Raw genomic sequence first — 18,146 nt, forward strand, 5'->3', positions numbered from 1 at the left:
CTCCAAGGACGCGCGCGCCTCCAACTTCCGGCCGTGAGAGGCGTGTCCCGGACCCTGATTCAGGAATCCCGCCCCGCTTAACCGGACCAGACCCGGACTCCGAGCCGGGAGCGCCCGGAGATGAGCAGCAATGACTCCTCCCTTATGGTGCGTGGCCCTGGCGCTGCCCCGGCGCTCCCGTTGAGACTCTCCGCCCGTGGCCCGGCGACCCCCGCGCCCTGCTGTTCTCCTGCCGCCTCTCGTCCCCTTTACCCCCCTTTCGCTATCCTTTGCCACTACAGGCGGTCCTGGCTCTTTCCTGCCTCACCGTGCTTGGCGAGTGCATCCTCTCTGGTCCTCACCCCCGAATCAGCATCCCCCACGCAGTTTTGTCCCCAAGCTTTCCCAAACCAACGCACCCAAACCCATCTCCGTCATCTTTTCATCATCTCCTCTTCCCCTGCCTGTGCCTTTTCCGTGTCCCCCACCTCAGTAGATCGCACCACTTGACCCCCCAGCTTTACCATTTCTCATACCTATGCCCCGTCCTATCTATTAGCAAGAAATGTCAGCTCCCAAATGTCTCCTGAGATCACCCACTTCTTTTATCTCCTAGTCCCACATCACCGCCATCTCTCCCCTGGGCACCTGTAACAGTCCTCCTCCCAACTGGTGTGCCTGCTTCAGCTCTCTTCACCAGCAGTACCCCCTACCCAATACCCGCCCCCCCCCACACACACACACAGAGCCACTGGAGTGAGTTTTGCAAAGAACATATCTGACTACATCCCTCTCGTGCCTAAAATCATTCCACCTGCTTCTGATTACCCTCAGGATGATGTCTGGGCCCTTTCACATGGCCTACAAGGCTGTTACAATCCACCCACATCTGTCTCCAACCCCAGCACCCACAAACCGTAGGGGAAGTGAGACTCACACTTTGAAATCTCAGACTCTGTTACTTTGTGACCTTTGTCCAAGCCACAGTCTCCATGGCCTTCAGCTCACTTCACTGGGAAGGATATGTAGAGAATAATACAGAAGATAATGGATGTAAAGCCCTGCGTACAGTTTCCAGCAGGTGGTTAGCCTAAAATAAGTTGTAACTAACTATTGATGTAATTATTCTTACTATTAGTTCTTTCTCTTTCCCCTTAGTTCCTTCCTAAGAGAGCTTGAGTTGAATATTCCACGTTTGAACCAGAATCTGTGGACAATTCCAAAACAAACACCTCCAAACTCCTTCCCCAGGGAAACTGCATGGAGTTGCTCCTGGGGCTGGTGAAGAGGATGAGGCTTGAATGTTCTCTTCCTTTTTCTTGTATAGAAATGAGGACGAGGAAACAGGGGAGGGAGTGGGTCAAGCAGAGCCAGGGAAGGACCACTGCAACCATGTCTTCTCTCCCACAGGCCGAGATCATTTACTACAGCCAGGAAAAGTACTTCCACCACGTGCAGCAGGCTGCGGCTAGAGGCCTGGAAAAATTCAGCAATGACCCTGTGCTGCAGTTCTTTAAAGCCTATGGTGTCTTCAGGGAAGGTAAGGACTCGTCAGTGTTGGCCTCCTAACCTGGGTACCAGTCCAGCACTAACACTGACTCTACCCAGATGCCCACTTCTACCCCAGCCACAGAAACAGTCTTACACTCAGTGCCTAATCCCCAGGTGAAGCCACAGAAGCCTGTGCAGTTCATATCTAGTCGACTTTGAGACCTCAGAGGGCTCACCACGGTGGCTTTGCACCTCAGTTTCCCTGTCTGGACAGAGAGATGGCTGCATGATTATCGGACTGACTGCAGTATTGGAAGTTGAGAGCTGGTAGTGCAGGAAAAGGAGGAAGCGGAGGGTGTGGGTACCTGCAGGTTGGGTGCAGGAGCAGGGAGAGGAGTGGGGCCCATGTGGTGCTGACTCATTGCCATTTAGAAGGTGGTTCTGGGCTAGGGATGGACTAAGTTGCCTGTGGCCACCATCAGTGGATGTGGAGGGATCAATGTAATCACTGGCTCTTGAGCAACTAGCTGGAAATACCCTGAGGTCCTTCTCCAAAACTGACCCAAGTCAAAAATCTCAGCCTCTTAAGTATTCCTGTGAGTACTCACGAGTACATCCTCAGCTCCAAGCCCCCCAGCCCTGGCAATCTGGGCCATGGTGTCAGCCGCCTTTTCAAGGAGCTTCAGCCTCAGGGACCTCAGGGCACTGGGGAGCTTTTGGACCAGTTCGTCCTCTGATTCTGGGTGAAGCCAGGTGATGCCAAGCCTTGGGTCCGCCCTAATAAGAGCCCCCACATATATACTGTGGAGCCTGGAGCCCAAGAGTGTAACCACAGGGTCTCTCTTTGCAGAACACATCCAGGATGCCATTGGCAGCCTGGAGAGCATTCGGAATCACCCGGATGTGTCCCTGTGCTCCATCATGGCCCTCATTTATGCTCACAAGTCCTGTGAAACCATCGGTGAGTGTCGCTATGCTCGGCTGGGCCTGGTCCCACCAGGGTCCTGCAGGTCCACCAGGGAGCAGATGGTCCTGCTCCAGAGACACTGCCCCTCCAGGGCTGCAGACGGCGGCGTGTGCCCTGGTGACTGCAGGTTCTGTTGGCCCCTGAGGAGGGGCTGCTGTTCCCCTCCCCTGCAAGGCCTCCCCATGCCCAGACCCCACTGAGAAAGCACAGCAGTGGAAGGGGTCCTCCTTCCAGAACCCAGGAGTTGGGGAGATACCCCAGGTTTCCTTTGCCAAGATGTTGTCAGGAAAAATCAAGCTGATATAAATAATTCCATTGCTAATCTCCAGGAAGTTCCATGGCTAACCTTCTCTATGAAGGTCCCAAGAGACCACAAACTAGTATTTCCCCAACCAAAATGAATCGTGGGCCTGGGGAGGGGGGATTCAGCCTTGATGTGTATGCTCAGCATATTGCTGGGCTCCCAGGGAAAAAGATAAACCTTGGACAGCCAGCCCAAGATGAGGTCCGGGCCTCTGGTGTGGCGCCCTCAAGTGCCTCCTACAGGACGAGGCCTACCTCCTCGCCCTCATTGTCCTCTTCTCCTGTCTTGGACTCCCAGACCTAGAAGCGGTTCAGGAGCTCGAGAGCAGCCTGAAGGAAGTCCGCAAGACGGCCAGCGGGACTGCCCTGTACTACGCCGGCCTCTTCCTCTGGCTCATGGGCCGCCACGACAGGGCCAAGGAGTACATCGACCGCATGCTGAAGCTCTCCAGTAGCTCCAGAGAGGTACTCCCCATGGGCATTCTGGGGCCACAGCCAGAGAAAGCAGCGTCCCGGCACACCCTCTTGGGGTGGCTGGTCCTCCCACGGAGGGCCATGGGAGCAGGGGAAGGCCCCACTCCGGCACTGGCGAGATCCTGAGTCTCAAAGTGTCCCTGCCCACATTGTCTCAGGGCTTAGCTCAGTACACAGTGGCATTTGTCCAGAGTCCCATCTGCGGGTAGATGTCCTATGGCCTGTAGTATATATTCTAAAAACCTTGAATTCTTTGCTAATATTTAGAAATCAAAAGATTTTTACCTTACCCCTGGCTGGTGTAGCTCAGTGGATTGAGCACAGGCCTGTGAAGCAAAGGGTTGCTAGTTTGATTCCCAGTCAGGGCACATGCCTGGGTTGCAGGCTGGGTCCCCAGTAGGGGACATGTGAGAGGCAACTGCACATTGATGTCTCTCTCCCTCTCTTTCTCCCTCATTTCTCTTCTCTCTCAAAATAAATAAATAAAATCTTTTAAAAAAGATTTTTACCTCAAAGTCCAGGCTTCCTGGTGGTTTGTTTTTTTTTTGGGTGGGGGGGTAACTAAATGAACCGAGTACACTGGGCCTGCCTTTGCTCCTTGCGGTGATCTGCTGGATATCAGGGTGCTGATACACCCTAGGTCCCTCGTGCAGAGATTTGCCCTAAGGACAGAAGTTGTTTTTGTTTTTAGATTTTATTTCTCTATTTTTAGAGAGAGAGGAAGGGAGGGAAAAAGAGAAGGAGAGAAACATCCATTGGTTGCCTCTCATGCGCCCCCTACTGGGGACCTGGCCCGAAACTCAGGCATGTGCCCTGACTAGGAGTTGAACTGGCAACTTTTGGATTCACAGGCCAGTGCTCAGTGCACTGAGCCACACCGGCCAGGGCCTAGGGGCAGAATTTGAAGCCCCAGTCTGGACTATGTGGGTTTAGCAAGGGTGATATCACACTCCCCCCTCCCCCCCACACAGACAGTGGAGTGAAATTGGTTCTAGGAAGAGGGGATGAAAAATCTTACTCTTTATGTATAAAACACAGATATATGTTCAACACATACATAGTTTGTCTATGATATTGAAATTTTTTGAATGGGGAGGGAATGAATGATTAGGGGAAAATGTCTGCAAAGGCTCCTTGGGAGGGCAATAATGGAGAGCTGAGAAACACCCTCTGGCCAAGAGGGATGCTTCAGGGCAGGCCCTCCCCACAGCTGCGAGGATCTTCCCTCTCGCACCTGCCTGCCCCATCTGCCAGAAGAGGCTGGGTGACGGCTGCAGGGGAACCAGCAAGGCCAAGGCCAGTGAGCTCAGAATGGCTCCTGCTCACCTGCTTAGAGGGCGCGCCCAGCTTCCCCTGCAGAGAGCAAGAGCCACCCTGTGCCCTGGCACCGGCCATGTTGGCCTTCTGAGCCCAGTGGAAAGTAAACAGGCAGTGATGAGACTAGACAGGTGGGCGAGACCACCTATGAGAGCTGTAGGGAGTCACAGGGAGGGCCCAACCCCAGCCTGAGGGTTAAAGACAGCCTCCTGGGCTGAGGTTTGTAGACTAGTGGCGGTCAATCATGGGAAGGGTTTGGTGTGGCGGGGCATTCCAGGCCGAGGAACCATGGGGACAGAAGGCCTGCAGCAAGAGCCACAGGACTGCCTGGGACCTACATACAGCTGAGCTGGCAGGGCCTTGGGGGTGCGGTGACAGCTGGTGAGACAGGAGGCAGGTTATGCAGGACCGTGGACTTCATCTTCCCTCTTGCTCACATCCCAGGGCTATGTGCTGAGAGGCTGGGTGGACCTCACCTCGGACAAGCCACACACTGTGAAGAAATCCATCAAGTACCTGGAACAAGGACTTCAGGACTCCAAAGATGTGCTGGGGCTGATGGGAAAGGTGGGCAGCGGGGAGGGCAAGGAGCATCCCCACTGGGCCTTTGGAGCCAGAGACCCACCAGGTGACCTCAGGCCCCACCCTCAGTCTCCAGGCCCCTCAGCTGGTAGGTCACCTAGCAGCCCAGGACCCACCCCGTCTCTCACCTCCTTCCCGCTGTGTCTCATCCTGCATGGGGCCTCGGGGTCTGTCCTTCCTTAGCTTTCTTCAGGCTGCCTTTGCTTCCCTTTGGGCTTCTCTGATGGTCCCTTTTCTCTGCATCTTTCTTTCCTTCTCCTCACTTTACCCTCCCTCTTCCCACCTGCGAAACTCACTCCGTTGGGCAGAAGAGAAGGGATGTATGTTTTGTGGTTTGTGTTTTCTGATCTTAATTTAAATTAAGTTCCTTTTGCCGTACATGACCCTCCATCTAAGAGAAAAAAACTATCCTTTTATTTTCGTCTGTTTATATATCTTTCTTTCAAAATGTAGGTGCACTCATTAAAAAAAAAAAAAAAACAGAAGTCTAAAAGTGTCAAGAGATGAACTAAAATGACGCCCTGAGCCTTACCACTCCAAAACAGCTCATGTGCACATTTTAGGGCAGCGCCTCCCCGTCTTTCTTCTGGCTGCTTTTCTAGGAGCATGTCCTGCAGCAGCTTCCTCTGACAGCACCCTTGGGACCAAGACCTGTGGGGAGGGAGGAAGGAGCAGGACTGGGCCCAGGGAGAAGCTAAGCGGAGCAGCGGTCACAGCAAAGGCCTCGGCCCACCCTGCTTGGCGTTGTGGGGCTTTGCTGCCCCTCACAGAGGAGGTGCTGGGTGGGGGCTGCCCCCAGGAGGGGTGTGACCTGGCAGCAGGCAGCTCCCTTCAGGCAGGGGCCATTCTAGAACAGAGGCACCCCTGGGAGCCATGCCATACTAACCCTCCAGGTCCTTTAAAGGGATTACATGCAGCCCCCACTTTTGGGTGGGAGTTAGTATTATTTAGCATAGCTGTCATCGTAGGGTGGTGAACCAGATCATCCTTCACATTGTAGGGCATCTTATCATTTGGGGTAAGATGTTGTCATCAGCAAATGTCATTTTGAATGGCAGCATACAGCCAACCCCCTACTGAATGGGACTAACGGAATTCACCAACCCGATCTCCTCTTGTTTGGATGTGGTGATTGTTTCTAGTTGTATACTTAAGAGAGAGCTGTGCAGTGAACACATTTATTCATCAGTCTTTATTGAAAATAATCTTCCTCTTTTGAATAAGTCTCTTCGTGGAGGGTTACTATAGGTCAACCATAAGCATCCTCTCCAATTTTTCAGGGTCTGGTTTCGAGTCTTTTCAGAGCATTGCCCTCTGCCCCCAGGCCCCTGTGTCATGACCCACCTAAGGGAAGCTGGTGGCCGCTGCTTGCAGAGGAGCAGTCCCACAGCCTGACTATAGACAAGGTTGCCCGCAAACCTCGCTGAAACCCAGTGGCTGCCTGGGGCCCCAGTGAGCAGTTTCCAGTGATGAGCTTCGGGAAAGCAAGTGGGAAATGAATGGGCCGTTTTGGAATTGGCAAATGCCCTGTGACCCCAGCTCCGTCTTCACAGGGCAGCCCTCACCTGGCCTCGCTAAAGTCCAGGGCTGCTTGGGGCCCAGCCTTCACCCTGGAGCCTCTGCCTTGCCCACCCTGGAACCCAAGACTGCTGTGGACCCAGACCGGTCACTGAGTGTCCATGTGTCAGGCTCGGCTCCTGTCCTGGTGGAGACACTGACAGCCCCACCTCCCTTTGTGGGCACTGATGGGGGTTCATGTCTTCGGCTCTTACAGGCAACATACTGCATGACGCAGCAGAACTACTCAGGGGCCCTGGAGGTGGTGAACCAGGTCACGGTCCTCTCGGGGAGCTTCCTGCCTGCCTGGGTCCTGAAGATGAAGCTGTTCTTGGCTCGGCAGGACTGGGAGCAGACGGTAGAAACGGGACACAGGTGAGGGCGACCGTGCCACTAACACATTCCGTCCTACAAGGTGGGGAGGTGGAAGGTACTGGGTGTTTGATGGAACAAGACGAAACAAAATCGTCCCTGGAGGAGCTGTGAGTACTGATAGGGTCTTATCAGGAGGGGAAGGGGAGGCAGGACTGATGTAAACGCAACACCTGCCTGTCCTGGCAGGACCCAGCCACTGTGGCCGACAGCAGACAAGTCAAGACACAGGCTTGTCGCTCTGGCCTGGTAGCTCGGTTGGTGGGAGCTTCGCCCCCGATGCAGCAAGGCTGTGGGCTCAGTCCCTGGAAAAAGAAAGAGGCGTATCAAGAGGCGTAAGCATATTGTTTAGAGGAGAGAGGGAGAAGTACCTAAGAAGTAAGACCACGGGTGAAAAGCAGTCACCTCTGAGGAGTGGGGGTCGGGGCCCAGGGACTCCTATATTATTTAGAATCTTTTAAAATTATGAGTATAATTTACTTCAATATAAACTGTAGGTGGAAAAGGTCCCTGGTGACTGAAAGGAGACTTTAGTCGGAGGAGGTTCCGCAAGATCGAGGAGGTTTCAGGAGTTCTGGGAACTCAGGGCAGCCAGCTACCAGGTGTAGGCTGACCCTGAAGCCTTTTCACTGTGAAGAGAATGCAGACAGCCTCCGGGGAGGGTGTCTTCTGGAAGTTTTTTCAAGGGTGGAATTTTCTAGATAACGAAGCTTATCTCTTTAACATGTTACCCATTTTTATCAAGCAACTCAAAAATGTACAGTACTAATTTTCTCCCTAAAAAGAGTTCAGGGACTATTTTTTTCTTCTGAATAACCAAGTCATCACAATGAATTGCTAGTAAACGCTGTGATAATATACAGTGTAGTTCTGAAGAAAACAAAACACAAACAAGCCTCTTCCTTCCCTGAGGATCATTCCTCTGGGGACGAGTGGAATTTGAGTCTCAGAGAGAGGGGGGCTGGTAGGAAATTGGAATCGATCACACGCTTGGGCCCCAAGGGTACAAGAGTGACTCTGTGGGCCCCCAGCATCCCTCTCTCTGCTGACACCTGGCTAGTGTCTTTGGCAGGAGCTAGGTCAAGAGCTTGCTTTGGATCCTTGGACCTGAGCCAACAGGATATCTAGAAGCACCTGGCTGAACGCCATAACCCTGGGTGTGCACAGCCGCCTCACCTGAGCCGTGCTGCCCCCACCTCCAGGGAGACAGTGTTTGCTGCCATTCGGTTGAGCCTAATGCCTGACACTTTCCTTCATGGAAGTGTTCACAGGTACTGATGTTCATGGAATTCTTCCACTTTTATTTTATTTTTTTAAGATTCAATTTATTTATTTTTAGAGAGGGGGAGAAAGAGAGAAAGAGAGGGAGAGAAATGTCAATGTGTGGTTGCCTCTCGCACGCCCCCTACTGGGGACCTGGCCCACAACCCAGGTATGTGCCCTGACTGGGAATCGAATTGACAACCCTTTGGTTCGCAGGCCGACACTCAATCCACTGAGCCACACCAGCCAGGGGCACTCTCCCACTTTTAAATTTCTGCTGGTTCTGGACATGTTTCTCTTGTCATCCCTAATATTATTTACTTTTTCCCTTCTCTCTTGTTTTTCTTCATCAGTATTAAAATAGTTTGTCTCTTTTATTAGGCTATGGAAGAACCAGCTTTGAGTTTGGTTGGTGCTCTTATACCTTTGTTTTCTAACTTATTAATTTCTGTTCTTTATTATTTCCAGGCAACGACTTCCTTTGGAGTTATTCTGTTATTTTTTTTCTAATTCTTGACTCGGATGCCTGACTAACCCATTCTCATATTCCTTAGAATATAATCGTTTCATTCGATGGCTGGCCTTGAGGTATCATTTTAGCATTGTCTACACATTTTAATGTGGAGTATTTTTAGTATCATTTGGTTACCAAATGATATCCATTCCAGTTATTTAGTCCATAAGTATTTTTAAAGCTTTTTAAAATTTTTCTAGCCCTGTCTGGCTCAGTGGATTGAGCACAGGCCTGCAAACCAACAGGTCGCTGGTTCGATTCCCAGTCAGGGCACATGCCTGGGTTGCAGGCCAGGTCTGCAGTAGGGGCCTCACAAGAGGCAACCACACATTGATGTTTTACTCCCTCTCTTCCTCCCTCCCTTCCCTCTGTCTATAAAAATAAATGAAATCTTAATAGAAAATAAAATGTTCTAATGTATGAGGTTCATGGTACCTTCATAATCACTGTAGATGGTTATAACTGCTTGAATGTGGACTGTGCCTAATCAGTCAGAATTTTCATGTTGTTTAGAGTAACCCTCTATCAAACAGAAGGCCATTCCCTGGTCAGACTGGAAAATAGGACATTTCCTATGAAGGAACAGAATATTGAAAAGTCCCTAATGTATCAGAAACTACATGTTCACAGTGACACATGACGGAGACCAAGGTGCCCTTTCCGTCCACAGCTGTACTCATTTCTCTGCCCCCACCCCAGACGTGGTACCATGGTCATGTCCGTGTGAGTTGGTGTAGGAATTGGCTTATGTCACAAAGACACCCCAAAATAAGTGACTTAAATAACATAAAAGGTTGTGCCTCTATATGGGAAAAATGTGGGTGGTGGCCCAGGGCTGGGGTGGCAGCTTAACTCTACAGGGTCCCGGGCCCTTTCTGTCTTGCTGCCCTACCAGCCCTAGGATGTTGCGCCCAAGGTCCGCATTCCAGCCAGCAGGAAGAAGGAAAAAGAAATGGAAGGCATGCTGAAAGGGCACTACAGGATATCACATGGGCACTTTCACATACATCTTATTGGCCAGAACTTAACCACATGGCCATGCCTAAGCTGCAAAGGGAGGCTGGGAAGTGTAGTTTTTATTCTGGGTAGCCATGTGCCCCACCAGTTCTACTATTAAAAGCAGGGGAGAATGGCTATTGGAAAATGATCAGCAGTTTCCACTGCCACACCATCCTAGCGTTGCCTGGGAATACTCTCGATTCACATGGCTCTTCTTCCTCTTTCAGAATCCTAGAAAAAGATGAAAGAAATATTGATGCCTGCCAAATTCTAGCTGTGCATGAGCTTGCAAGAGAAGGAAACATAACCACAGTAAGTTCTTTCAAGACTCAGAAGTTGAGTCTTGAGGGCTGGCTGGTGTAGCTCAGTGGATTGAGCGCAGGCTTACAAACCAAAGGGTTGCTTGTTCAATTCCCAGTCAGGGCACATGCCTGGGTTGTGGGTGGGAGACAGCCACACATCGATGTTTCTCTCCCTCTCCTTCTCCTTCCCTTCCCCTCTCTCTAAAAATAAATAAAATCTTTAAAAAAAGTTGAGCCTTGAAACAAACCTAGCCCAGGAGGAGGACCCCTCATACCACCTCCATTCCCTCCTAGATCAAGGCTTCGGAGGGTGTTCCCTGGATCTCGGCTCCCTCCGCCCCCTCCCCCATATTCCCTGCTGAGTTGTTCAGCTCTGGTTTGGTCTGTGGGCAATGCAGTTCCAAAGGCAGGCAGTGAGGTTGACTTTGGTTCTGCCACGTGTTCCCTGTGTGCACCTGGACAGGTGTCTCCCCCTGGATAAGCCCTAGGATCCTTGTTTGTAAAATAGGAATAATTCCACACACTGCATTAAGGTTGTTCTAAGGACTAAGTGAGGTGACAAGCAGGAGAACTTGGAACAGTGCCTGGTGCATTGTAACACCTTGATCTATGTTGACCGATAGAAGAACCTCTGGTTTGTGTTTCAGATTACAGGAAATGCCTTTTATTTTTTAAAAACATCAATGTGTGGTTGACTCTCGTGCACCCCTTACTAGGGTCTCAGGCCACAACCCAGGCATGTGCCCTGACTGGGAATTGAACCAGTGACCCTTCGGTTCACAGGCTGGCACTCAATCCCCTAAGCTACACCAGCAGCCTGGCCTTGCTTTTTTGTTTTGTTTCGTTTTGTTTTGTTTTTTTGTAATGCCCATTTTTTTAGGGAAGGGTTGGAGTTGCTCAAATATTGACCAGGCACAACCTGGCCCCACACTTGTGCCTGAGTCTTGTAGTTTTCCAAAGAAACTCAAATAGCCCTCAAATGCTATTTGGAGTAAATAGAGACACCTGAAATTCTTCATGAAACCTCAGTGCTCAGACAGGTTCTTATTTTCAAAAAGAGTTTGTGTTTTCAGCCAAAACCTCAACTTTTGAATAACGGCATCACCTTGTGGCGAGTGTGGTAGAGCCAGAGTTGTTAAGAGGTCACGGCAGGAAGAGGACGCCTCTGGTTCCTCCTGCACAGCCCTGGGCTTGCGGATTGTGTGGGGCGGGATGAGGTGGAGGGGACAGTCTGTACTTGGGAGGAACCCTTGAAAAGGGACCAAGCACTGTCCCAGGGCCTGTGCTCAGCTCCCGGAGACCCCGGAGCCCTGGGCAAGACCTCCTGGGCCCTGGCTTGAGGCTTAGGTTCACGGGCACCGTTAGCAGGCGATGCCCCTCCTTCGCCCTCACCTCAAACCCTGGGATCTACCCTTCAGCCCAGCCCAAGCTGCCAGTTCTAATCTGGCTTGAACTGGCTGAGCAGAGTGGACCCACCCTATCAGAGTTTCTCGTCTGGCATTTCTTCGCAGCTGAGAACTCCCTGCTCCTGGAGAGGGAGTGGGCAGAGGGGTCAGTGGGAAAGAACATGAGCTTTGGAGTCAGCCACCTGGTAGGCTGGGTGACCTCAGGGAAATTCTCTAACCCTTCTGAACCTTACAGTCTCTGGACTGGAAAGTTCGGATGGTTAACAGCAACTTACAGGGCTGTTGGGAGGGTTCCCTGGAACGACAGAGAGATGCCAGTGTGGTGACTTGTCACCATGGAGCAGGTGGTCTCCTGCTGGCCTGGTGGGCTGTAGTGTGGGCACAGTGACCGTTGGTTCCTGGCCCTTCCCTGGGTGGGTCTGAAGGGCGGCCCCTCTTCACAGATTCAAGGGGTGGTGCCAGCACTTGCTGTGGAGTGAACGGTGTTCCTGAAAGCGCCACCTGCAGGTCTCTGAAGCCAGGTCATTCCCGGAGCCCCCGAATCCAGTTAAAGCTGAACCTCGGGGGTGGCTCCCAACCATGAGTGTTTTAAGGTTTCCCAGTGGGTGGTCATGTGCAGCCAGGGCTGAGAACCTCCGCCCAACTCCCATCTCACACACTGCCTCTGACATTCTCTGTTTTGTCACCGCAGGCTGCCGACCACGTCAAAAATCTGATTAAGGCACTAGAGACAAGGGAACCCCAAAACCCAAGCCTCCATCTTAAAAAAATTCTTGTGGTTAGCAGACTGGTAAGAAGGCCCTTTCTTGGTTTTCGAACCCCTGCTTCTCACCGTTTCCTTGTGTGTGTGAGTGTGAGTGTGAGTGTGTGAGTGTGTGTGAGTGTGTGTGTGTGTGTGTATGTGTGGTGGGGGAAGCTATGGTCCCTCTGGACGCTCCCTGTGTGCCCCACCTCTCCTCCCTCTGGCCCAAGCTTGGCCTCTCAGGCTGGTGTCTCTCACAGCCCGTGGCCCTCCCTGCCTCTGGCCAGTGCCTGTACCACATGGGCTCCGTCCCCTTGGCCCAGGTGCCCCTCAGAGATGCTGAGATCAGGGGGATGAGGCCTGGCAGCACTTTTAGAGTGGGAGGCGCCTTTTCGGCTGTTGTACAGCAGAGTCATGCCCAGCTCTGACCTCAGGGTACTGGGCATCCCTCTCCCATATTCTTTCTGTGGAAGTGACCTGGGGGGGCTGGCCTGCCTGGGTAGCCTCCCTGACATCGGGCAAGGTGAAACAGCCCAGGCCTCCAAGCAGTCTGACTCCGCCAGACCCTTCAGCCACAGCAAGATTTACTGGAAGGACTTGCTGTAAGAACAGAGGCAGCGCTTGGGCCGCAGAGACCAGGACTGTGGGGTCAAATGCCACTGGGAGGCCATCTGTCCCCCCACATCCGTGTCTGATTCTCTCTGCCTCATTCTCCACACCTGACAGGGAATGTGGCTGCCCACAGCCTTTAGGGCCACTTCCCAGCATCGGGACCCAAAGAGCTCTGTCACCCAGCTTCAATTTCTGATCAACCTCGTGGGAACCCATTGGACCAATTACTGTGGCCAGGGAATTACTGCTCCCGGGGCCGGAGGCAGGTTCCACAGATGTGTCCAGTGGGAGGTTCAGTGGGATGTGTCCAGCTGTTCGGGAGCTGAACAGCTGCGCAGACCCAGCTGCCTGGATGCAGAATGCCTCTTAGGCTCTCCTGAGCCCCCCGCCCGGGCCTGACAAAGTGTCCCCCAATTCTGAGGTGGCCGGGTTCAGAAAGGCTGGACTGACTGGTCTCCCCATCCCCGTGTGTCCATTCCTTGCAGTGTGGGAGGCACCAGGTGATTGTCCGGCTGGTGTGTAACTTCATCAAGCGCACCTTCATGGCCACACCGTCCTGCGCCCACGTGGCCGTCGAGCTGGGCTACCTCTTCATCCTGCAGGACCAAGTGAAGGAGGCGTCTCTGTGGTACTCAGAGGCCATGAAACTGGACGAGAACAGCGTGGCTGCCTTGACAGGTCTTCGCGGGCTGGGCAGAGGGCGGGGCAGGAGGGCAGGTTTTGGGAGCCATGCAGGGTGGCCTTCCTGGGTCCAAAAGAGAGGTGTGGGGAAGCGTCGTCCCCAGAGGGGGTGTGAGTTTGGGCGTGCACTGTATGACAGGGTGCCGTTCCATGAATCTGCAAGCCTAGAGGTAAGAGACTCAGGAGTTCTCAGACTTGAGTTCAGAGCCACTCTAACCTACAGCAGACCCCGAGGCCCACACACTGACCCCTGAGCAGCCTGGCCCTTCTGCTCGGTCAGCCCTGCCTCTCCTCACGCCCCACAAGGCTGGTGTGGCAGGCACCCTCCCGGCACCCACCGCCCCAAAGCCTCCAGCCTCGCCTCCGGAGACCCTCCCTCCACAGGCCCCTGAGCCCAAAGGCCACCACAGTGAGTCGTTCTGAGAGTTTTACTTCCCTGTCTGTGCAGATGCTTCCCCCCTTTATGAAAATGTCAAATGAATTTTGCAGAGCCCGATTTTCATTTTGTACATTTTTTTTAACGACCTGCAAAGATCCACAGTCTCTAGTGAAGTCAAACCAGCAGTGTTCAGTTTGGGTCGAGGAAGCTGTACCGTCTGGTGGCTGAGGTGGGCCCGCTTCTTGCCCCAGTTCTGAGGAGCTCTGTTGTTTGGGCCACGTCACTTCTCTGTGTGCTCCGGGCTCCTCATCTGTGCCACGCAGTTGTCAGAGTGGTCAGCTTTTACTTCCGGTTCAGCATGTCAGGCTGACTCTTCAGTCCATGCCTCCTCCTCATCCCGGACCCCATGAAAACAGCAGGAGGCATCTTACAAAGATAAATGCAGCCGCAGACATAGGGAGAGGTGTGGTCAGGGGACCAGAAACCTTGGGGACGTCATATTTCTAGAAGATGTAAAGCAGATGGATGGCATCACATGCATAGACACTTGGCGAGTCTGGACACCTGAGAGCCAGCGTGGGCGGAGGTGGCTCAGCTGGAGACCAAGTAGGTTAGCTCTCCCTGGAAAAACAGCTCTCCAGGAAAAACAAAAACTGAAAACACAAGGGTCACCAGAGGCAGGGAGCAAAATAGCTTGGGGCAGGCAGGGAGGTTACGGGCGGATTGTTGACAACCGGGGGTGGAATCCAGAAGACTCACCAGGGAGCAGAGCACAGCCCCCCGGGGACTTCCCACCACTGCAGGGACATGAAGGACAAAAGGACTTGGCTGCTCAGGGCACAGGCAAAACCCCCTAAAACGTTCCCCCACCAAGCTAAGACCTTCCCCATTTCCTCATTCAAGGGAGAACCCCGGCTGGTCAGCCAGAAGGGAAGTCCACGAGACAGGCCCTCGCACTCTGGCCCAGGGCAAGCCCACTCGAGTGGGCCCTGGAATCGCCATCTCATCTGGCCTGAGGACATCGGTAACCTTAACAGCTTGGGAAATCTGCCCAGCAGCTAGTACTCATGTGTCCAGTCCTTTTGTAAATCTCGCAGCTGTTTGAATGAGGGGCTGAGCAGAGTAAGCAAAGCCAGGGCTCCCGAGGGGCAGAGTTAAGGCGGGCACAGAAAAGACTCCCCCCTGCCCCCCCCTACAAAACACCTCCGGAGTTAGCTGCCACCAGAGGCTGTGGGGTCAGTAAGTACAGAGCCTGCCACTGTGGGGGGCGGGGGGGGAGGCTAGAGAACAATAGAGAGTTGTTGAAAATTTAAAAAGTGGTGGCAAAGCAAAAAATTCCACAGATGAGCCAGAGTGGGATGGATAGAATTGAAAACTAAGATGGTCATTAGGAACACAGTCAAAAATAAATATACCAAACTGGTTGGAGAAACCGCGTGCACAGAAGAATAGCAGAAACAGAAGAGACCTGTCTTCTCAAATTCAAAACATTCCACCCAACAACAATAGTTAAGTCAGCCTGAGGCCAATGCTGGAACAAACAAGTAGATACAAACAAGCAGATAAAATGGGGCCAAAACGGGTCTTCTGATGGCCTTTCAAGCCAATAGAATTTCAAGAACTCGCAGTCGGACACAGGCTGTCCACCAAGAAAAACCTGAAGGTGACTCCCCTCGCACACCGTACTCAAAAATAATTCCAAATGCGTTCAGCGTTTAAACAGAAAAATTAAATTAGACTTAGATTCCCTGGGGGATTCTAAGCAGAACCACACACTCAAAAGCTGCGAAGGAAAATATTTTACTGATATGACTATGCAAACATTTAAAACTACTGGATGGTAAAAGACACTGTAAAATGGTGAAAAGGTAAATGGCAGATGAACAGAAAATGTGTGCTACAAGGAGTCTGTAATATGGGAAGAGAAATAAAATCTCCCCAAAAGAAAAACAGGCAACCGGGGTGAACAGAAAATTCACAGCAGAAAAGGAAAAGACCATTGAATTGAGGAGAAGATGGTTCATTCTTCCTAATTAACACACCACAAGTTCAAACGAGTGAGAACCCACTTCTGCAGACTGGCACGGAGCAGAGCGTGCCTGCGCAGCTGTGCAAAAAGGCTACTTTTGGTTTCTTGGCAGTGATATTCAAATATCTGTGGGGGACAGGCTGGCCTTATCCCTCAGTAGTTTAGAAATGTGCACTCTGACCTGTCCACTCGACTTCAGGAACTGGAACACACAACAAATGCTCACCACGGCCGTGCCATATTTAATCGTCAAACACGAACTGAATGTGAGATGGGGCACCCATCCGTGGGGCTATATTTGGTTAAGTAAGTGGTTACACCCACAGTGGAATAGCATGTCTTCATTAAAGAGAAAGGGGTAGGTTTGTGTGAACTGCTGGGAGATATGTGTGTATACAGTAATAAGCCATTTTGTTCCTGGTCTTTGCCTCTGGAGAGAGACATGGTTATAGCCAGAACAGGAGCTAGGGATGCCTTTCTGCATCGCCTTGGCATTTGAGTTCTTTACCAGGAGCCTGCGTCCATCTGTACGAGGATGCCGGAAACGGCCCCCTGCCCTGAGACCTTCCTTCCACTGTCTCCCCATCTCCGTGGCCTGTGGGACCACAGGCAGTGCCTCGGAGCTGGCTGCTCATCGCTTTCTGTTGCCCTCCCAGGAATCATCTGGTGCCAGATCTTAGAGGGCCACCTGGATGAGGCTGCGCACCAGCTGGAGTTCTTGAAGGAGGTGCAGCAGTCCCTGGGGACGTCGGAGGTCAGCACTCCTTGGGGGCATGGGTTGCCCAGGAGTGTGTCCACTGCCCTTCTCCCACGCCCAGCCTCTAGTAGAGAGCAGCCAAGGTGTCCTGGACCTCTGCTTTGCCTCCCTCCAGTCCCCCGGCGACCAGCCTGCCTGCTGGCTTTGGTCCCAAGACCTGGGCCTGTCCTCCCTCACAGGTGCTGGTTTTCCTCCAAGCCCTCCTGGCCTCCAGGAAGCACAGGGGGGAGCAGGGAGTCACAGCGCTCCTGAGGGAGGCCGCGGAGCTGCACTTCTCCAGCATGCAGGGCCTGCCCCTGGGCTCCGAGTACTTGGAGAAGCTGGACCCCCTCTTCCTGGTCTGCATTGCCAGGGAGTACCTGCTCTTCTGCCCCAAGCAGGTGAGAGGAAGGTGTATCTTCAGGGGGGGAGATACGGCTAGAGTACAGGCCAGGGCAGAAGCAGGGACCTCCCGTGGCCAGCCACCTGGCTGCTCTAAGCCCCAGGCAGTTGGGGAGCCCAGTGCTCTTCCAACTTGCACATGCAGCACCCACGTCGCCTGGGAGTTGTCCCAGGGCAGGTGTTGGTAGAAGGCCTGCATCTCAACCAGGCCCTCAGGGAGTGCCGGTGCCACTGGTCCAGGGACCGCACTTGGAGGAGTGGGTTCCCGGGCCATGCCTCAGCCTTCATCCTGGGGAAGAACTGGGCTCCCCTCTCCTAAGAAGCACACTACAGTCTTTACTTGTTGGTCCTGCTTTCCCAGCCAGTCGAGATTCCTGGTGGGCAAGGATCCTATCTGACTTGCCTAATATAACCTCGTGCCTTGTAATGAGTCATCCACAGTTGTGCGCCGTGTGGCCAGCCACGTGCCAGACCCCGCGCTGGGTGCTCGGGACACGGCGTGGACAGAACAAAGTCCCCGTTCTCTGGGGCTTACGCTCCAGCACTGGCTAGTACCGAGTGGACAGTAAACGTGTGGAGTCAAGTTCCCTCACTGGGAGAGTTTTCCTGAGTGCTCCGGGGGCCTCTCCCAGCATGGGACAAAGCTCACAGCCACACCCCCGTGTTCCCATAGCCCCGGTCGCCGGGCCAGATCGTGTCCCCGCTTCTTAAACAAGTCGCCGCGATCTTGAGTCCTGTAGTGAAAGCAGCGCCGGCTCTGATTGACCCCCTGTACGTTATGGCTCAGGTCAAGTACCTCTCAGGTGAGCCCACGGGTCCTGATGGCCCGGGGGGCGGGGGGGAGGGGACTTGAGTCCTCCTATGTCTGTTCAGCTATTCAGACACCTGCTGCTGCCCCTCTGTCAGTGTCCACAGGCTGCCTGCGGGGGGCACTTCACACACACTCACACACACACTAACACTCACCAGGCCTGCCCACTCCCAGCCTCCAGCCCTCCAGAACCCTTCCTGACCTCCCTCACCAGCAGGGGGCTCTCCC

At 53.0% G+C, this 18,146-nt stretch overlaps 1 protein-coding gene across 4 annotated transcripts in view; it reads left to right on the forward strand.

Annotated features, from left to right (window-relative positions):
- The first annotated feature begins 17 nt into the window (after positions 1-17).
- The window catches only part of TTC21A (tetratricopeptide repeat domain 21A), a 35,047-nt gene continuing 16,918 nt past the window's right edge, over positions 18-18,146 (forward strand). For all 4 annotated transcript variants that reach the window (XM_037030612.1, XM_037030613.1, XM_037030614.1 and 1 more), the window contains exons 1-12: positions 18-147; positions 1,390-1,519; positions 2,321-2,431; positions 3,039-3,205; positions 4,976-5,098; positions 6,888-7,045; positions 10,046-10,130; positions 12,218-12,316; positions 13,366-13,558; positions 16,626-16,723; positions 16,906-17,106; positions 17,781-17,910. In XM_037030612.1, the coding sequence (XP_036886507.1) occupies positions 121-147; positions 1,390-1,519; positions 2,321-2,431; positions 3,039-3,205; positions 4,976-5,098; positions 6,888-7,045; positions 10,046-10,130; positions 12,218-12,316; positions 13,366-13,558; positions 16,626-16,723; positions 16,906-17,106; positions 17,781-17,910 (1,522 nt within the window). In that variant the 5' untranslated portion in view covers positions 18-120. The remainder of the gene's footprint in view (positions 148-1,389; positions 1,520-2,320; positions 2,432-3,038; positions 3,206-4,975; positions 5,099-6,887; positions 7,046-10,045; positions 10,131-12,217; positions 12,317-13,365; positions 13,559-16,625; positions 16,724-16,905; positions 17,107-17,780; positions 17,911-18,146) is intronic.

The sequence above is a fragment of the Sturnira hondurensis genome, unplaced genomic scaffold (genome assembly GCF_014824575.4).
Source record: "Sturnira hondurensis isolate 20B ecotype Veracruz unplaced genomic scaffold, ASM1482457v3 Scaffold0020787, whole genome shotgun sequence".
Classification (NCBI taxonomy): domain Eukaryota; kingdom Metazoa; phylum Chordata; class Mammalia; order Chiroptera; family Phyllostomidae; genus Sturnira; species Sturnira hondurensis.